At 40.2% G+C, this 20,434-nt stretch overlaps 1 protein-coding gene across 30 annotated transcripts in view; it reads left to right on the forward strand.

The window, feature by feature from the left end:
- Nucleotides 1-20,434, forward strand: part of TJP1 (tight junction protein 1) — a 184,100-nt gene that overhangs the window by 128,047 nt on the left and 35,619 nt on the right. For all 30 annotated transcript variants that reach the window (XM_085515677.1, XM_085515678.1, XM_085515680.1 and 27 more), the window contains 3 exons: nt 14,495-14,551; nt 18,022-18,146; nt 18,321-18,423. In XM_085515677.1, coding sequence (XP_085371803.1) covers nt 14,495-14,551; nt 18,022-18,146; nt 18,321-18,423 — 285 coding nt within the window. The remainder of the gene's footprint in view (nt 1-14,494; nt 14,552-18,021; nt 18,147-18,320; nt 18,424-20,434) is intronic.

Raw genomic sequence — 20,434 nt, forward strand, 5'->3', positions numbered from 1 at the left:
GTTCCTTTTCCTTATAGTTTGGCTTTAGTTGTGTTTTTCTAACCTCAGTATAGCTCTGATGTCTTGAGCAAGAGCTACAGGTGTTGGCCCAGTGACTAATCGTGTATTATTTGTAAGGAGTAGCTAGACTGAAACACAGCACTTCTCAGATCAGCTGTTTGTTTACTAATTTTCAGTCACATAGTCAGACTTTCATGAAGACTGATCACAGCTCCCAGGACACTAAAAAAGGACATTACACAATAGAGCTTCATACAGTTATCCTTCTGGTTATGTTCTGATTTATCTGCTCTTGAGCTATGAGAGATAACAGGGCAGATGGCCTGCCTGTATAACAAAGTGCACTCTCCTACCAATGTTTGTGTGTGCTGACAAGAAAAGCTAATTGTGCTGTACTATCAGTGGTTTAAGAATTTTGGATTAAAACCCTCAGTGTTATAAACAGGAGGTGGCGTTTTCCTAGACAGATGTGTAAAAATAAATACAAAATGAAAAAGAAAACTTGCATGAGGGACATAGAAGGAGGAAGGAGTGAGGCCAGTTGATTCTATCCTCACTTGGATGATTGAGTTTTTAAGGTTTTAAACCTTTCTTTTGAAGAGAGGTTGTACCTAAATTGGACAGTCATTTGATACCCACATTTGTTAATCATGATACTGAAGCTCTCTTCCGCCCACCCCCCCAGTTTAATCTTTTAAGTTCTTTTATCCTAATATGGGGAAATGTTATCACACGGCTTGTGTTCGTGGGCCATTTTCTTCCTTAGAACTTCTCTTATAGAAAAAAAAAAACACAAAAAAACCCACAAAACATGGAATTTTTTGCAGAATCATCAACTTCTTAAATAGTTTCAAAAGCCATCACAATTTTTTTTTCAAGCTGTGGCCTCTGATATGGTTTTTCCCTTACACTGCCTCATCAAACAGACTCGTCTGGTGTTCTGAAGCTAACTCTTAAGGTTTCTTGCTCATCCAAGAAGGATGCTTGGTGGTTGGTTTTTTTTTCCCTTAAATTTAGCTGATTTTGCAGGTTCCTAGGTGATTCAGTTGCTTCCTTCCCCAATCTATTTCTTGCAGTTGTGTAACTTGAGAGCTTTGGGAGCAGTGGTTGAATGAGCTGTGGCTGTAACCTAGGGTAAACAGGTAATTGGCCAAAATTATACAGGCATTTGGCCAAAAGTATGCAGGCATTTCAGCTGTTAACTGAGAGCTCATCCAGTTTCTTCTCCAGCTGGTTGGATAAACAGCTAGAATGTCACTCATGCCTTTTCACTTCAAAAAATGTGCTGAGTAAACTAAATAAACATCTGCCCATTAAGCACAGATGGGAAATGCTTGCCAAGAGGTGGTTTCGACGGGTAGCACATCTGAGTAGGTATGTGTAGACTTTTTATTTTCAGTCTGTTTGTAAGGTTCTTGTTCTGAAATATTCTACATGCTTGTCATCATCTTCGCTGTAGTGTGTCTGGCAACTGGGGAGTATTCTTTATGAAATGATGATTGCCTCGGGAGGAAGACACGTGGGAAGCTGCTGTGACTCTTAAATACAAAGCTTATCTGCCTCTGTTATTTATTGCTTGTTTGATTACTGTTTCAAAGTAAGGTTGAAGCTGTGATATCCACTATTACTTGCATCACTATTACTTATGTGGGTATGTCTCTGTAGACGTTTTCTGGGGGGATTTCTCATTTGATGAGTCTTAGTTTTGCAATATCACAGATTTAAATACAAGTACGTACATGTAAATATTCTTTTTTATCTGTGTGCTTATAAAAGGTGTTAAGCTGCCTACTCGAGGAGATCATTTCAGTGATCTTTCTGTATTAGATATCTAGGTAGATAACTTCACGGGATGAGAATGGAGCTACCCTTTCAAGCAGGTACAGATCAACCTTCTTTTGTAAGCTGTATCAATAGTTCTCACAGGTAAGACTTGACACCACTGCTGTCTTAAAGATGGTGCACTAAGACCACTGTAGTGTTAAGCTGCAACAAGAACACTGCTGAAAATGCTTTTATTTGCTGTTTGACCCGCCAACAGAAGGCTTTGTGTGTTAGAGTGCTGATGTGTCTAGATTTCCCTTTTTGGAAGTTTGTGATGGATGTTAAACTAATGGCTGTGCTTACAGAGCTGTAATCTTCAGTAATTTGGGGTGGTTATTGTTGAGCACCTGTAGGGAATACAAATTCTTCTTCTTTGCACTTTTGAAGATGAGTCTGAGGCAGCCAAAGCATTTATGAGTATTGCTTCTTGTGATGTTGGATGCTCCTTTTCATGGACTGGACATGGCTTGGCTAAATATACTTATTGCATTTTTATCCTGTGCTGAAGTAGACTAATACTTTAGTGTGAGGGGGGAAGGGGAAAGAACAACCCAAACCCTTACCTGTGTTGTGAAACAAATGTCAGTTAAGGGTTGAAAAGTAAAGTACAGCAAGGAGAACTAAGCTTACTGCTTTATCTTGCGCGTTTTCCTGTAATATTTAAGGAGCTTGCATTTAAGAAAAAATGACAGCACTGTGGTATGTTTATGCAAGCTGATATGTGCTACTGGAGATGTAATGCGCTCGCTATTTCTGACGCAGAGTTCTTTAAAATCACATCTAGATGGCTAAAATGTGTCTTCAGTTTGCTTGCTGTGTAGTTGCAAGATGTAAAGCAGAAGTAGAACAGGAGAAGAGCTTGGAAGTGTACTTCTTCTGTTTTGTCTTGTAGCAAAGTTATTTTAATAACAACAAAAATCATGCAGCAGTCTTAAAACCCCGTTGTGGATTTATGAAAGCTCAGAAAAGATGTGTTGTCACAGAAAATGACCTTCTGGATGCTTGACTTCAGATCCCAAAGACATGGGCTGCTGTTGGTGAGGAAGACCTGAGGGCAGGAGGACGGCAAGTTGTTCTGCAAGATGTTTAACCCTGTAATAGTGATGTGATATGCACCTCAAGAGTCACAGGGCTGAGGATGGGGGTTTAGAAACACTATGTTCACAATCTGGAAGTGGAGTGGAGCTGCTTTCTGTGCCACAAAGGGCAAGGAGTGCTGGCATATGTTGGGGTGAGGTGAAGGCTCTGTAAACCTGATCATTTTTTGGTTTGCAAAGCAGAATGTCATGCGTTTATAATTTTGATTCTGGTGGTGTTGAAGTGGAAACTGAACTTTCTGAAAGGGGAAATTTTATCCTCGTTTGAAACCTCTCAAATCCAAAGCCTTTCATTTTTAAATACTGGTAGGTACAGATGCACTTACGGTAGAAAGAAGCACAGCACATATTATAAAGTAGCCCTAATCATTTCAGCCCACATAATTTATTGCCTAATTGGGAGTGTGCATTCCAGAGTGATGATGAAGGGGCACGATGCAGTTCTGATTTACTGTGCAGACGCAGAAATTGTGGGAAGAGAAGAAGTCACAGTGCTGTGTGTTTAAAGCTGCGGTGGTGAGGAGGCAGCAGTTTGTTTCACTTCTGTATTTATATCAACTCTTAAAAGTGGTCACAAAGATATTTTAGTTTTGAGGTTAACTTTTGGTTCCTGGTAGTTTTAGGTATGTCGGGCTTAAAGCACGTGGGATTTTAAAGCAAGTTAAATGATGGATTGGGATTTTTGTTGTTGTTTTTAGTTATTTTTGCTATTTGTTATCACCTTAAATGCTCGGTTTGGGAGAAGGAAGATGAAAGTTAAGCTGCAGCACAAAGATCTCCAAGCTCTATCTCATGGCAAAAGTTCTGCTGTTTCCTTACTTGCGAAGCTTTCTGAACTTGTATGATGTGTCACATAAAATTTGGTGTTTTAATTGAACTGCAGCAGTCAAAATAACTGACAGGCTACCAAATGGTGCTTGTGGAGAAGGTGGGTTTCTGCCTAGTTTCAGGTGTGCTGTTTTGCCTTGCATGTGTATGTCAGAGTGCTGCAAGGCAGTTCTGACCTGGTCAGCAAAGAATGCTGCCGAGTTAATTCCCTGCTCCCTTCCCTTGCTTTGATGTGCAAATAGGAAAGAAAACAGTAGCTGTGAGTCTGTGGGGTGGGATGGGAAAAGACACTATGTATCTCTGAATATATTCAGAGTTTAATTTGAAGCCTGTATAAAGCCTCTTGTCCACAAATTGCTGTGATTTTCTTCTAGAAACTTTAGCCAATGTCTCTCCTACCCGGGCTGAGTTCGGAAATGACTGGGGTATTGTTGGGCCTGGCCTTCCTGGCGGCCCCTGAATTGTTAGGGTGGGAGTATGGATGCAGTCCGCAAGGAGGAAATCCAAAACCTAAAGTCCAAGAACGTGCTGCTGTTGAAAATGCTTTCTGTTTTATTTTTCATCTGAAGTTTTAATATATGGCAGTTTGCATCCAATTTTTTTTATTTTTATTTTTTTTGAGATCTGCAAATTGGAAAGGGTTGTAAAGCAGTGGTAGAGGGAAAGGCAAGGCTGGGATCGCTGCCAGCAGAAAATCAGGGGAGGATTATAATCAGGCAGCTGTTTGCACTGGGCGGTAGCTCAGGCCTGCGTTCATTGCCTCTTGCTCAGTCCTGGCTCCCCAGTGGAATTGCTTTTGCTGCTGTTTATTCCTACCGCAGCTTCTCATTACCTTAGAAAGGTGTTTCTGGCTTGGTTGTAGTGACATGGGTGTTCCTGCTCCTGATGCGTGTCACTGCAAGGGGAGGGAGAGAAACATGTGGAAGTGTTTTCCTGGTTCTTCCTTGCTTGTATTTTACAATATACAAAAATACCAGCTGCTGGTATTTTTCTCTTGTGCTCGTTAGGGGCCGTGATGTCTGAACAGATGGAAGCAGATGATTATCTTACTTTTTTTATGGGGCCATAATAAAGTGGAAGGTGGAAAAATGTGTGTATATTTTCCATAAAAATGTGTTTGTGAAACTTTGATAACAATGAGTCTTGTTTATCTTTCTGAAGGGAAACACCCGTATTTTTCAAACCTTTGTGTATAGTTATGCTTAAGTTGGAAAACAAACATGCAATAAACATGGTGGGACTGAATGGGAAGAAACTGTCCTTTTCTCGCTACCTGCAAAGCATGTCATGCCCCTTGTAAAGCAGCTGGTGCTATGGCAAAGACTGCGGGTGCACATTGCTACATGCGTGCTGTGCTGTGTCTGCTTCTGTGTTCGTGGTCAACAAATAACCCACCAGAACAGGCTTCCATTTCTCTTCTGTTAGTTTCTCTGCCTGCCTGCTCCTCCTGCACTCAGGAAAGCTGCCAGCCCCTTGGCTCCTTGATTTGGTTCAGTTAACTCTGCAAACAGAGGAGAGCCTGCCCTGACAATGCAAGCAGCGCTGAGCTGAGGTTGCTGCTGCAGCTCCTGGCTCTCGGTGTTGGCAAGCAGGAGCCCCCAGGAGCTGTTTTTCCAATTCTGTTGGTTCCGATGGGACAGGCCGCTTAAACTCAGTGGCTGCTGTGCCTTGATGTGCAGTGGCGCTGGGTGCCCACAATCACATGGGACCCATCTGCCCCTTCCCCCAGGTATGTTGTAGCTGAAGTTGTACAGTCACTTCCATTTTTTCCTCCTGATGAGTAGCTAATAACTTTAATCGATTTGTTTTGCAGACACTAAACAAAAAGGACTGGTAAAAGATAAGCACTTAAGCTGCAGCACTAAGCTGCTTGGGGGGCCAGAGTTCATCTGTAGGTCTACAGGCTACCAAGCACACACGATGCCTTGCTGCAAACCAGGGAAGGACTCTCTGAGTTTCAGTACTGGTAGCGTGCATCAATACTGCTTTGACTTTTTTACATTATGTGTCTCTTAACTTGCAGCACTAGCTGATATTGAGGAACCACTGCTGTGGTTTAGTTTTGTAACTAGATGTAAGGATAACTGCAGCATGTGGATTTTTTTTTTTTTTCTTCTTCAGTTAATAGTTGGTGTTTTCTGAAAAACCTCCTTGTTATAACTAGCAGATTGTGTGTGTGTGGTGAGAGACTGAGCAGCTGTTATGGTGAAAGGAGTGGTTGAAGAGCACTAGGTTGTGTCTGCTTCTGCCAGGTAATTCATTCCCTTTTGCAGGGACTGTGTTTTGGAAAATTGGGAAGAGAGTACTTGTGTTGCAAAGAAGTAATGCAAAAGTGAGCTTTTATGGTAGGATGGGAATTCTCCTGTTTCACAAGGAAAAATGTCGTTCTGCACTTTCCATGCTTGCTGATAAGGAAGTGCACTTACCTTGTCCTTGCTGACAGCTGAGCAAGCTGTGCCACTGTGAACCTGTGTGCCCATCCCGGTCTCTGACAGGCAGGGCATTGCTGTGCTGCTCTCATTCTAACCCCTTTTCTCTCATTGACCTCTCATACTTTTTTTCTCCTCATCCTTAATTTAAAGGATGAAAACAAAAAGCTGATTTTCTCCCTGTTTTATACCTTTTAAACCAAACTGTTGTTACTACTGTTTCTTTATTACAAAGTCACTAACAACCTTTAACTTACCCTAATATTCAACACTATTTGCTGTCTCCTCTTTTTTCAAGTCCTGTGTTTCTGTGTCCTTGGCTCTTCATTTACCTCCTTTGAATGTGCAGAGTTAATATAAGCTTAGAATTACAGTCTGTGCTGCAGGTGCTTTAGTAGCAGAGTGGCTGCTGAAATTGAATCTTATTAACTGACTGTTCCCCGAAATTGGAGTGCTGAGAAGCATCTGTATGCCTGGGTGTCTAAGTAGGGAAGGGCACTTAACCCGAAGCTTTGTGATAGTGATAGATGACATTCAGGGGAAGTAACTCAGTACATGTTAAAGGAAAAATTCACACATGAAATAACACATAGGTTTTGTCCAAGTATTGAAGATAGCACGGCATCTGTGAGTTGAAGTATCATGCAAACCTCTTAAATGTATGTTTGGTCTGAGTGATGCCAGAAAGCTTTGAGCAGTATGTTGGAAAAACAGCTGGCTGTGTCTTTGGGGGATACTGTTGCCTCTCCAGAGGCTCTCATTTGATCTCTCTTCAGAGTGTAACAGCTGAAATGGATGTTTACCTGGTGCAGCGTGTGGTAACGGGATAATGATCTTCTGGAGGAGAAGCAAGGTCACAACCTTCGTGCTTACAGTGAGGTTTTTGAGCATTGACTGCTGCTCTGATCTCCAGCTGTGTGTTTGTAACTTTGGGTGGCCCTATCTCGCACTTGTTTATACACTTTTTATTTTCAATTAGAAAGCAATATTCAGGTACATGAAGCTGACTTACGTTTCTTAAATAAAACTGAAATAGCACGATGAGCTTTTGTATAGTTGCGTAATGATGAGACAAACTGATAAGGAGCCAGCTCCGGTAGAATCAGCTGCTTGTGGCCACGTAGCATACAGAAACATAGCAAGGGAGCAGAGGGTAGGGTTATTTCTGAGAGTGGAAACAAGCTGCAGGACAAAGTGTGCTGCTTAAGCAGTTACTTGTGCTAAGAAGGTGCTATTCTGGCTACACCTGAAGATGCAAAGAGTTAAAACATTAGATGGTGTTTCTTGAGGATCTAGTCTCTGAATTGGAGAAATTCACATCTGAACTAAAGCTGATCTCTAAAGATCAATATATGGAAACTATATCCTAACTCTTTTGGATCTTTGTCCTATTAATGCTAACTTCAGTGAGTATAATGGAGAAGTTACTTTAAGTAAGACAAAAAGGCCTACCTGTGGCAGTGACACCATCACTCCTGAATGCAAAGCCAAGGCAATAAGCTGTATTTTATGTTTCTGTTGTGATTTGGTTCTATTTTGTTAGCGTATTCTCCTGGAAGTCGTGATCTTTGAAATACTGCTTGCCAGCACTTGGGAGTTTGTGATTGTACATGATTTCATTGCCAGCTGGAAAGCAAAATGGAAAGAAGCAAAACAAATGAGGATCCCAAATTCTAATGATCTTTTCCCACGCCTTAGAGATCGTGGAACTAGTGAGCTTTGCTCAGCTGATGGCAGATACTGTTTGTTAACAGGGTGTTTGAGTGTTGCTCTTCAGCACCTGAAGTAAACTGAGATCGCTGAGGTGTATCTTTACTGGGGCCTTTATGTTCTGCTTTGTTTTGCCTTACTACAGGTTTCCTGAGTGCCAGTGTTCAGCTGGTCTGGAATAATAGCATTCAGTAAGTCTATGACATAAAAACTAATATAAATAGTGGGATATAACTGGATCTACAATCCGGTTTTGACTTTTTTTTTCTTTGGTTTTTTAATTTTCTTTCCACCAAAATGTGTTTTTTTTCCCTCTTAGCTTCTGTGTATTTTTGTCATTTGATGGTTTCTTGGGTGTCTGAAAACTTCTGGAAGTAGAGTCAGCTGAATTAAGTGTTGCCTCCATGAGCAACAATAGCTGAGGAGAAGCACGGCTGAGCAGAGAGCTGGGTGACGTTTGGACCTGAGAGGGCGTTCTGGGGAAGGGAGTCATGCTTAAAAGAAAAGAACCTGGTTATTACATGGGATGAATTAAATATCAAGCTGCATTTTTAATTTGGAGAATTTTGCTGACACAAAGGGCAAAAATGACTTGCACAGTCATCTGGAAAGCTAGCAGAAATGATAAAGTTATTGGGGAAATGCATTATGTACCTGTAAAAAGGAATTAAATAAAAATATGTATATATATAGCAAGTCATCTTAAAAACCTTAGAGCGGGAAGCAGTGGAAAACATGTTAAGGTAATATAATGTGCAGAGGTGTGTTGTTATGGATGCATCTGTTGAGTTGAACAGAAGGATGAAAAAAAACTTAGCTAAAAATAGGATTGGTTCTAGTTTTCTTGTCACAGGTGTACTTTGTGATGGCAGAGATGGCTTTTTGCTGTTGGCTGGGCAGGAGGCATGTACTGCTGTTGTAGAGTCCTCATTAAAATGAGCTGCTTTGAGAATCTTGGACGTGTTTTTAGCTTGGGTAGCACATTTTCAGCTGATGAGCTTTAATGTTCATCTACTTTTAAAATACATAGAGCAACATTTTTCATGTAGCTTACTCAATTATTTTCTTCTAGTTTCTGTTGCATAAGAGATCAAATACTCTGTATACACCCCAACATTGTGGATGGATTTGCTCTAGGCCCTGGCAGGGCTGCAGTCAGTGCTTGCTCATGCTCCCACCTTACCAGCACCAGCTGCAATACCACGATTGAGATTGACAGTCCTTGATTTCAGTTCACTTGGATACTGAGTTCTGGAAATCTCTCCATTAAGATAAATACAAATATATAGGCTGATTGGTTGTGCTCTGTAGCCAGCACCTCTTCAGGAGGTGACCTGATGAGTATACAAATTTTTGAAACAAGTATTTGAACTACTTCATCTTGTATGTATTTAGTTTATCTGTTCAGGAGAAAATGGCTGGTATTTCTGCTTCTGAAAGAGATGGCTGGTTATTGTCACTTCCATGGCTATAGACTTGAGCAGAACATGAGGCTAAGGAGTGACTTGTCAGCTTCAGTGGTGAGTGAGAACTTTGTGCTTGCACGTGCTGCAAGGCAAGGCCTCAGCAGGTGTTTTCCAGTTAGCACTGCTGTATAAAAGACATGAGTAGCAACTAGAGTGGAGTTTGGAACATCCCTGAGCTGTGCCTTCTCATCTCCCTTGAGTGAATTAGAGTCTTACATAAAGATATGTAAGAAAAAGCTCTGATTTTCAATTGATATAATCAGTCTGATAGTAGGATTCTATCCTCCTTGCACTAGTTGCAGTAAAAAAAGATTTTTAATTAACAGAGACCTTTGTGGTATCTATGTAAGACAATCAGAACAAAGCTGTTGGAGTATATGGTGGTTGTAGTGTAAGCAGTAAGGACAAAGGTGAGTGTCTGCAGGAAGTCCTCCTGGTCGGGGTTGGAAGCAGTGCAGGGCTCCAAGTGTGTGCTGAGAGGTGGTGTGTTGGAAGGGGGAAATGACCTCTTCATTTTCTGTTCTAGACTGGCTGAGGAAGATTCTGTTTCCTTCTGTGGACTTCCTCAGGAAGCCATTGTTTGGGCTATTGGCTTTAGGGTATGGATAACTTTTTTAACTGGATGATGCATATAATCCAGTAGTACTCAAATAAACCTGCAGAAGTTCTTACAACAGCTCCAAATGCTAATTGTTATAGTACAGACTTTATTTCTTGTTCCCTGAAGTGCCGTCAATCAAAATGGATTGATTCTGCATTTAACCTCTAGAATTCAGAAATAGAATTCTGCTGAACTTGAGAAGCTGACTTCTCCAAAGAATAATTTTGAGAATTAATTTTTGAAGCCAAATAGAAACAGTGTTTTTCCCCCATCACTTGGTACAGTCCATCAGCAGTTCATTCTTTTTTTTTTTCTTTTTCCCCTTCCAGGATCTTAGATCAGGAAATAGTTTCTCAAGGTTACTGTGACCTTTTCTTCTAGGACAAGTAGAAGTGCTTTTACAAGTCAATATTTTATTGGAAGTAAAGGTAGATAAGAAGCAACAACATGATGCTGTAAGGTTGGAGTGATGATGCTCTGCATGTAGTATGTCAAAACTTGTTCATAAGTGAGCAAATTATCACTGAACTTAATCAGTTCAGATGAAATAAGAACGATGGTTCCTCTTGTAAGCTCCATTAAACCTGCAAAGAAGCTTGGAAAGTTTCTTCTGTCTGATTGCAAAAGCACATGGGAGGTTTGACTTCAGTCTAGCTGTCTTCTAGGTGCAGAAGTCTGAAGAACTGAGTGTTACAGTGGAAGAAACTTCACTACAGGAACCTTGCATTATTTTTAGGCATGAGCTACTAGCTTCTTTAGCTGGGAATTGCATCTTCCCCAAATGTCAGCTTGAGCTGCCTTCTGCAGCCTGCGGGGAGATGTGGTGCTGCTGTGGGTCACAGCTTTCCCAGCTGCAGGAGAGGCAAAGTGAGCGGTGCTGTTCCAGAAGTGTGGCAGCGCTGGCAGTCAGCGAGGCTTTTGTTTGGTGATGGTGCTTGGAGGAAAAATCTTGATGCATAAGTACAGAATCACTCCTTTGGGAAAATTGTATTGTGTGTGTATTCATGTACCCAGAAATGCACAAAGAAAAGAGCAGCACAACAAAGGCATATTAATAAAATGAAGCACAGAGGGATGAAGGAAGCGGGGGAAGGTCAAGGAAGAAAACACCAGCATAAGAAAAATAGCAAAGAAATGTGGTGGGTATGGGAATAAAGAAGAACTTGTACTTTGTGAAGGACCCTTAGTCCACAATGGGGCCTTCATGGAAAGATGTTTAGTTGGGTGATTTTATATCTCAGAGCAACACCAAAGAGCAAGAACTTCAATTGTTTGCATATTGATGAATTGCGATCTTGTGTGTCTTTATTCTGGAAAACAAACAGAAAAGAGATTCAGGAGCCATCTACAGAAGTGGTGGTGCTACTGTTTACATAAAGGTGATTCAAATGAGCTTAAGGAAACTTTGATTTAGGAAAGCAGAAAGTAAACCATTCTTTTTAATGCTGAAGTCACGATAACTATCCTTCCCTTCCAGTTTCTCTTAGAGAACTACATCAAATCCTGTGGCATTACAAAGATTCTTAACAGTTTCTGTTGAGTTACTCCAGCCCTAGACTGTAGCATCTCATTGTCCTATTCCTGGTTTCTAGTGGTGTGTGTTTGTTTTCCTGCTGTGCCACCTTGTTTTCCCCAAATCAATATTGGTAATATTGTCTGGAATACCACGTTGGCATCAGCTGCAGCAGGGCTGGTGCCATCAAGGCTAACTTAATGCTATCTGCCCACACCTCTTAATTAATAGCTGCTCTTTCTACAGACTTGGAATTTACCTGTTTCCTCACAAGATGTGTGAAACTCAAATGTTCCATGCAGAACACAGCATTAGCATACCCACAGTGTGTGTCTAAGAGCAGCATCTCAACAGACACCTCAGCTGATGCAGAGCAGCAAGAGTTAGTTCTTCTGCCTCAGTGTTGGTGCGTGGCAGGGTGAGAACCTCTGTGAGTCTTCATCAGGCTTCTCAGTCTTCTATGAGTGAAGGCAGTTCCTCACAGACGAGAAGCAAACTCACTTCAGCAGTTTGTGTTAAAGCCAGCAACTCACCTCAAGCTGCCTTTGAACTGTTTTAACTGCTCTGGATTGGACTGTTTGGGCATGCAGAAAGAATGAAAATAATGTATTACTTGGTTTGCTGTCTGACTAATGGATATTTGATGTTTCCAACTCCTGTGAATTTGAAACGAATGTAGTAGCAAAATTTGGAGAGGCAGTAGCAGTAGATGAGGAAGGAGATTGCTTTAGTGAAAAATGGAGGAGAATGGAAGTGGAAAGACTGAACTACAGTGGAAAGAAAAGTTAGAAACAGTAGCTCATCAGTAAATGTGACCAAGGAGCACCCTGGCTGCTTGGAGAAAGAAAGGTGGATTAAGTTGTGTGGTAGTAAATGAGTTCTGGGGGGTTTGCTTTGTTTTGCTGTGAGGTATAGAGCCGTAGTTCTCAGAAACACATTGTGTAGAGCAGTGTAATTCTTCTTATTCATGGTAAATTTACCAGCTAGTCATATATCTTTCCCTCTTCAGCATTACCAGTTTTCTCAGCTCCAGCAGGAGCAAGTGCTTAGCTGGATAACTGAGTATTATCAGCCTTATCCAGGAGCAGGCAGTGTGTTTGAGCTGTGCCTTCGGGTGCCCTGCTCCAAAAACAAGCAGCAGCAGCAGCTGGCAGCCCTGGAGCTCTGCTGCCTGATCACCCAGTTGCTCAAGCTGACCTGTAGGCAGGTGCTCCAGCTGCAAACTGAGGGGAGCACCTGTATGATGTGCCTGGGACAGGTGTGGTCAGTGGGATCCTGGGTTCATTTCTCCGCTAACTGGACTAACCTGATGCAGGGAGGGCTGCCTGTTTTGGTTAAAATGTCTATTGTGACTTGCGCAGAGTGTTCTTGTATTCCTGCTTCACCTTTTTCCTAATAGGAGCTATTTAAGAACTTCTTCTGGAAGTTTGCATGCAGAGATAATTCTTCATTTGTTGAGATGTTTAGCCTGAGAAACACTTGCCAAAACTAAGACAGAATGAGAGCATCACAAATGGGGAAGAAAATCAGTATTCATTAACCGTTTAGTAAGTAGAACATTCTATTTTGTTTCAAAGATGGCACTGTTTGTGGAAGTTTTTACTGTGCTAAAACTGATCTGATGTGCTTTTAAAATACTTAACTGGAAAGAAAGAATCTGATCTGAGGCTCCAGTGGTGTTGGTTTCTAATGCAGAGGAATCCACTGTGCTGAGTGAGAGAACCAAAGAGCTGATGGAAGGAGGTGTTTGCCAATTAAGTTGCACTGATGCTTTTAGGAGAAGTGAACCCTGAAAGAGAAATGAGCTGTAATGTAACACATCCAAAGAGCTGAAATTGGAGCACGAAATGCAGAGGGGGGGAAAAAGACCCTCAGCTTTTTGGGGTCATGAGAAGAGCTCGTTTGTTAAATGCAGTTGCAAGTTCTGGTGTTACCAAAGTGGATTAAGTTTTCATAGGTGTTCACTGTGGGAGTAAATGTTTCTGATGTAGTTCTCTGTAATTATAGACAACTGGATGAAAAGTTGGAAACATTTTTGTTGTAATGGCTGTGTTGCTGCAATGATGGCTGTTTGTTAACAATGTGCTTCTTTCTGATTGGCTTCAGAGATGTTTCTGTTGTGATTCTGTGCTTTAGTTCGTGGATTGTTTACTTGTGAGAGGGAGGATATGGAGCAAAGCACTGGGCACTGCCTGTGGAAAGGCAGAGAATGTGGCAGCAGGAGGGTTGTTACTGCTTGCTGTGTATTTCCTGATGCCTTTCAACCTGTTTTCAAGGCTTTGATTCTTCCAGTTTTAACTCCCCCAGTCCATCTCCCCATTTCTGAATGTTTTTCGTGGCACATTTAGTGCATCTGCTCTTTTAAGCAGAAACGCAAGTATGTAAACACTGCCATAATGTGACTGTTTAATCCTGTTCCTTTTGAGACCTCATTTATTTCTGCGATTCTCATGGCGTTGACTGAAGAAATTAGTGTACGCTGAACTGCAGTCTGTTAAGTGACCTGTAAGCATAACACAGTTGCAGGGGTACTGTGATCTGCAGAGCTGGGTGCTCGTGATGAGCTGACAGTGATCTGCCTACAACTATGGAACAAGCAAAAGACAGAACATTCAAAAATGCCAAGTGTGAAAGTCAGTACATTATACTTGCAATCAGTGGGAAATGGAAAGTGGGCATTGGACCTTACTGTGTGCTTAATGAACAACCTAGAGAGACTGCATTACAGGTTTCTTGTAGTTCTTCCCTTTAAACTTAGTTCCAAAGTTAGTGTTATACCTAATGATGAGAAATCTCATGTCCGTTAAGTTCTGCTCCCTGAATTCTCCCCTTGAGCAAGAGAGCAGGAAGTTCAGATGTGACGTAAAGGCGGGCGATATCTAACAAGTGAGCCAGCTCTTCTATTACGGTTCAATATGAATATCACTGTTCACTTTGAGTGTGAGTTCCTGTTTGTGATACTAGACAGGTATTACAGCTATCCACTGTACAGTGAAGTCTGATCTTTGTTTTCTCTCTCTCTGTAGAGTGCAACAATGGAAGAAACAGCTATATGGGAACAACACACGGTGACTCTTCACAGGGTAAGCTAATACAATTGGTTGTGTGTGCCTAACTCAGGATGCTGGTAGACTTTGAAAACAATAGGAAAAAGCCAGATGTCAGGAAGTGAAAGAAAAGGAAACTGTCTTACCCCTTTGTTTAAATTTAGAAGTGTTGTAAAAGCTCTGTGTGACAGTAATTCTATTTCGTCTGTTTGTTTCAGTTTAAGTTTCTAAGACGAGCCTGCCTACAAACACTTCTGCCCATCACTGGAAGTAGTTAGAAACCAAAGGGTTCATGCGTTAAAGATTGTACAGAAACCGTACTGCTTGTTTTACAATTCGAGTTGCAAAAGCTTTAAACAGTGTAGTTGGATGCAACTGAATGTATTCAAAATTGTCTAATTCAATGATCACTGATGGTAGATTTAATGATAGCTCGGTTTTTCTGGAAGGAGATGTTCTTATTAATCTAAGCAATAACTTTAATGAAACATCAAAGTGAGTTCAGTCAGGGTACAAAGGAATAATGAAACACTGTGGTATGTTTTATCTGGCAAGTGTTAAACAAATAGAAGGTTAGAATCTATTCTCAGCATTGTGAAGGGCTTTTCAGGATATTTGACTGTATATTTGTTTGCTAAACTCTAGACTTTCTTGTGACATTCTTGTAGTGCTGGGTTATCGAGTAAATAAAGGTATTTCTGCTTAGTTGTAAGAAAAGAAATGGTACCAGATTTGTTGCATTCTCAGTGTAGAAGTTAGCAGAAGTGGAATAGTCTGAAAACAATACTTCAGAGTGGTTGTGGAGTATTTCTGTGTGAGTTCATCTGTTGCCATCTTCTGATCCATGGAACTGCAGGAGATGGTCTATTATCTGCCCTGCAATGCATTTTGAAGAGCTGGATTTGCTTTTTATAAAAAGAGATGCTGAAAAGTCACTGAATGTTTTTAATTTGGGCTCAGCTGAGAGCAGTGAGCTGGCTGCAACTAATGGACTGGCACTGAACCTCTGAACCTGTAGAGTAGGTGTGAGTGTTGGCTTCCTCTGCTTTTCATGTTGTTGTTATTTTTTCCTTGGTGGTGTTAGTAATTTTATTTTTGGTATGTCTGCAAAGGTCTTTTACCTTTCAGTCCGTTTGGTCAGTATTTGCTCTGGAACTGAAGGTAGACAAGTTGCTGGAAAAACCTGGTTGAGAATAAAACTTTGGTAAGTCTCCTTGGAAGAGGCAGAGAAATGCAGAGATGTCAGCACAGTGGCGAGCAGATCTTTGGTGCCTTTTCCCTGTGAGGAAAGAAGCTACTGCAGTGTGGCTTCTTGTTCAATTCAGTTAGCTGTTGTTAAACTTTTTTTGGATAAAAACCTATTAGAAGATATGACTTCTGTTACAATTGCCAGCTTTGAAAACAGAGGGGGATGTTTTGGTTGGTAATGGGCCTTTAAAAAGGGTGTATAATGCTGGATAGCCTTTGGAAAATGAGACTTAGAAAAGAGAAGGGAGTGCGTTATGGGAGGTAGGAAGTTCTTGCTGAAGAATGCTTCTTTTCTCACTTCCTCTTGCTGGGTTTCTTCATGTTACCTTTGCATTTAAGAGGTGTCATTACCAATTAGGGACTGAGTGCTCATAATCCCAGTAGTTGCAGTATACGTGTCAGTTCAGATGCTTTGCCATGGTTCAGACACGAGATGTTTAATTTAAAAATATTTTTGATCCATCTGTTTCAGGTATCTTACAGAGCCTGTAACAGCATAGAGATCTGACTGCATAGAGATCTAAATCTGATATTTAACATGGCACTTAATGATTTCCAGCACTGTTGTCAGAAGATGTACTACAAACTTCTTAGGGGGAGAAAAAGCAGCTTGAACTTACGGGTTCTTTTTTTTTTTCCTCTTCAATTTCTTTACTACACTTGTAACTTTGTGGGCTGTTACATGGCTCTTAAGAGACTGAGTCAGCTTCAGGTTCAGTTAAAGCTTACTGGTAGCTGCAGTTTCTTTTACTGAGAAATTTATATTTTTATATTCTTAGCTGTGATTCTGAGGGAGGGCCGTACACTTTGTGTTTGAAGTGGGATTTCTTTCATCCGTGGAATTCAAGGATTGAAGTATTAGAAGAGTTTCTTAACCCTGTAAAATAAAAATCACGTGTGTGCGCTCCTTTCTACTTCTGCCATGCAGCCTTACTGCAGGAACAGAACAGCACAGCCCCTCCTTGTATTGCTGTTGTGTCGTCTGATGGGAGTTTGTGAAGTGACACATTGCAAGCAAATAAAAGGCAGCTTTAACAAGATATGTGCTTATATCTTGTAACCCATAGTGATCATGTGGTTATTTCCTTCTTCAAATTCAGAGGTTTTTTAGGAACTGGGTTCAGTTTTACAGCTCTGGTTGCAGTTCAGTTTATCGCTTTAGGCTGATGTTAGGCAGCGGGATAAAATGTGAAGCAGTAGGCAGAAGGTTATGGGAAGCTTTATTTATTTGAGCTCGTACATTTAAAACAAACAAAAAAACCCAAAACAACAACAACAACAACAACAAAACAGGTTTTGATTTGTGCTTTCCAATTTGGGTTATTTCGTATTAATATTGCTAGGCAGCTTTTCTCAGAGTGGTACTCTTCTTTTGACTACTTCCAGCATATGAGGCTGCATTGTTTCAGACCTGATGAGGAGGACATTGTTCATGTTCATTTTGTTCATTTGGTTTGTTGATTTGCTCTAACAAAAATAGAATGATAAGCTGTAAGATAGATTTACAGTGAGTTTCTGTGTTTCTGAATTCATGTGATGATTGTATTTCTTTTCATGAGTGGAGACATAGTTTTTTTTGTATGTATCTTTATGGTTTAAGGAAAGGTAAATCTTTTTCATTTAAATCAAGTTTGACATAAATGTCTTAATCTCTCTTCTGCCTCCCTTTTCCCATCCAAGTATAATGCAAACTGAGTTCTATTTCTTAGAGTATTGGAAAACTGAAAGAAGGAACAGTGGTATGAGAAAGGGGAGAAAAGTTTCCTTGGCAAATGTTACTGTTTTGGAAAGTTCCTTGTGTGTTTTCATAGGCTAATATATGTATTTGCTTTGAGAACTATTTAAAAACTATTTAAAAACCTGATCTGCAACTCTGGTCCTGAGTGATCATTATGAGCCATTATGCTGCCCTCCTGCATGGCACAGGGTTTCACTTAGTGATTCTTGAATCTCGGCCACAATTTCTGGTTGATCTGACTGGAATGTGTTTGAAAAGATGTTCAGCCTTCTTTGGAGGAAGTCAAGTATGTGTAAAAAGAAAGCTGTAAGGTATGCCCCTACACAATTAAATAAACTTATTTTAAAAGTATATTTTTACTCTAATTTTTTAATAGCTTTCTTTGTGGCTTGCATAGCATTGCGTGGTTTGTTAACCCTTCTTCCGAAAATCTGCATTTCTCTCTGTGTTTTACACAGTAACGTGAATTGTTGCCATGTGAGTATTAATAAGTAAAATTGCTTCTCTTGCTGCATTACAGGCCCCTGGATTTGGGTTTGGTATTGCAATATCAGGAGGAAGAGATAATCCTCACTTTCAGAGTGGTGAGACCTCAATAGTAATTTCTGATGTGCTGAAAGGAGGCCCAGCAGAAGGACTGCTACAGTAAGTGTCAAACTACAGCTGCATTTGAATGTGGGGCATTTGTCTTTTTGGTGGAAGCTTAACCTTCTAATAATTTGGCTTTCAAGATATCAAAAACTCTTTATGTAGTAGGTCTATACTATGTGTAATTTGTTTATGATTTCAACTCCATGTTTTCATATTTTGTTCTTTCAGAGAAAATGACCGTGTTGCAATGGTTAATGGAGTTTCAATGGATAATGTTGAGCATGCATTTGCTGTTCAGCAGCTGAGGAAAAGTGGGAAGAATGCAAAAATTGTAAGTGAATGTCCAAAGATTTAAGCATGCTTAAATTCAGAAGTTACAGAGCAGAAGTGAAGTGACATAATTTTTGCTGATATACATACATGATCAGAGTTCTTGCATAATACCTACCTGAAAGGTGCTTCAGGTTCAAGGGATGATAATGACATGGTTATCACATGAGTCACCCAAAACGCTGTATCTTAAAATATGAACAGTCATTTGGTTTGCTAACCAAACAATCATGTTTGGTTTGTTTGGTTATCATATCAATAAACAGTAAAGATTCTTTTTCTTTGTAGTAGAGTTGTCCTCAGGTTGCCGAAAGTTTGATTCTTGGCTTTGTTTAATGTTTCTTTTTTTTTTTTTACCAACTGCTCTTTTATCAAGTTTTTCACTGGCACTGTGTGCTAAAGATCCTTACCTACTATTCATGCACAAATGTTGTTCTTAGTCTCAGCAAACAGTGTGCCAAAGTAAATTACCTTAATTCCTATAATTTTGTAGGCTTATTCAAAGTGACTGGCTGGCTTTTGAACTTAGCAAAACAGAACAGATGATCACTAGAGGGTAGTAATTTGTTTTTCTCTGGAGGTTTGAGTAGTTTTTTTTGTTGGTTTTTTTTTTTTTTTTTACATTATGAAAAAAGTAGAATGCAAAAATAACAATCTTGGACTTCTTAATGTAAGGAAAAGGGTTTTAGGGGCTTGTAGTAAAACTTCAGTTCCAACAGATTTCAAGTACTCTTCTGTGCTTTAACAAGATTGCACAGAATTGTACCATGTTGTGCACTTGTGGGTTTAGCAATTATTTAAAACTTAGGAAAAATAAAAAAGTCATTGCAGTGAGCTGTACAGGGGGTTTTGGAACCTAAATATTTGTTATAGTGTTCAATATTTTTATGTTGCTTGGTCATAGAAGTACTGTTTTCAACAGAAGCAGTGTTTTCTATACCTACATGGAGAAAATCAATGGCAGAAGTTCTGTGTGTATCTTCGTTTATTTGTTACATGTTAGGGAGTAAAATCCTAGAGACAGCCAGGTTTTATTCTGGAAAATGCCATCTGTGTTAGTGCAAACTGACTTTGAACTTTTATCAGGAATGTTCCCTTGTTTCTGTGGCCTACATAAACATAGCTTTAGTACTGGCAGGCTTCAAAGGTAAAGAGAATTACAGTCAGTAACACACTTGAGTATACAATAGATTACATGTTAGTAAAAAAAGTTTTTAGCAGTGCCAGTGACTGACTGATTGGTGGGTTTAAGGAAAGAGAGGGTGTTCAAATATGCAGTGCTGCGGCAACAAAATAGTGCTGCAAAGGCTGTCATTACTACCCTTTTTCCTCCTAGTGTAGAGGAAAATAACTAATATATTTCAGTAGATGACTAAATCAGCTGTTCTTGTTTCATTGTTTGGTTTGTTTTTTGTTTTTTTTTTAAAGGGGAGTTTCTAGTAATCTGTACTGATGGCTGTCCTCTCTATTAGCTGAATAGACTTTTATGACAAGAATACAGGAATTCAGAGCATTCACAAGTATTTTCTTTTGAATTTGGCTTCTGATGTTTAATACACTGTCAGCATTGAGCAGCATGGAATCTGTTACACCTGATAAGCAAATTCTGTAAATCAATCTTGAGGTTTTATTCTGGGCTTCTTACTTGGCTTTAAAATCGCTTTTTCTCCAAGATAGGAAGTCTTGAGCTGTGATCTTTAATTTCTGTATTCTGGAATAAGGTGTGTAGACTAGGGCTTTAAGGGTTCATTTAGACCAAAGTATGTCTGTGTGATTCTGGATACAAAACAGTGAAAGGTCTTGGAGTTCATTTGTAATTGTCTTCCATCATGGGCTCATTACTTCTTTTCTTTCCAGACCATAGCAGGTTCTCAGGAGACCTTGTTAGAGAGATTGTTCAAAGGCTTATGTCGCTGTAGTGATAATCTTGCCTCATGTGCCCATTTCTTTGCAACAGTGTTCTTCAGAAGACTTAGGGTAATGTTCTTCAGTAGATTTAGGCTGTACATGTA

This window comes from Coturnix japonica, chromosome 14 (genome assembly GCF_054131305.1).
Source record: "Coturnix japonica strain WE chromosome 14, WE-NBRP24, whole genome shotgun sequence".
NCBI lineage: Eukaryota > Metazoa > Chordata > Aves > Galliformes > Phasianidae > Coturnix > Coturnix japonica.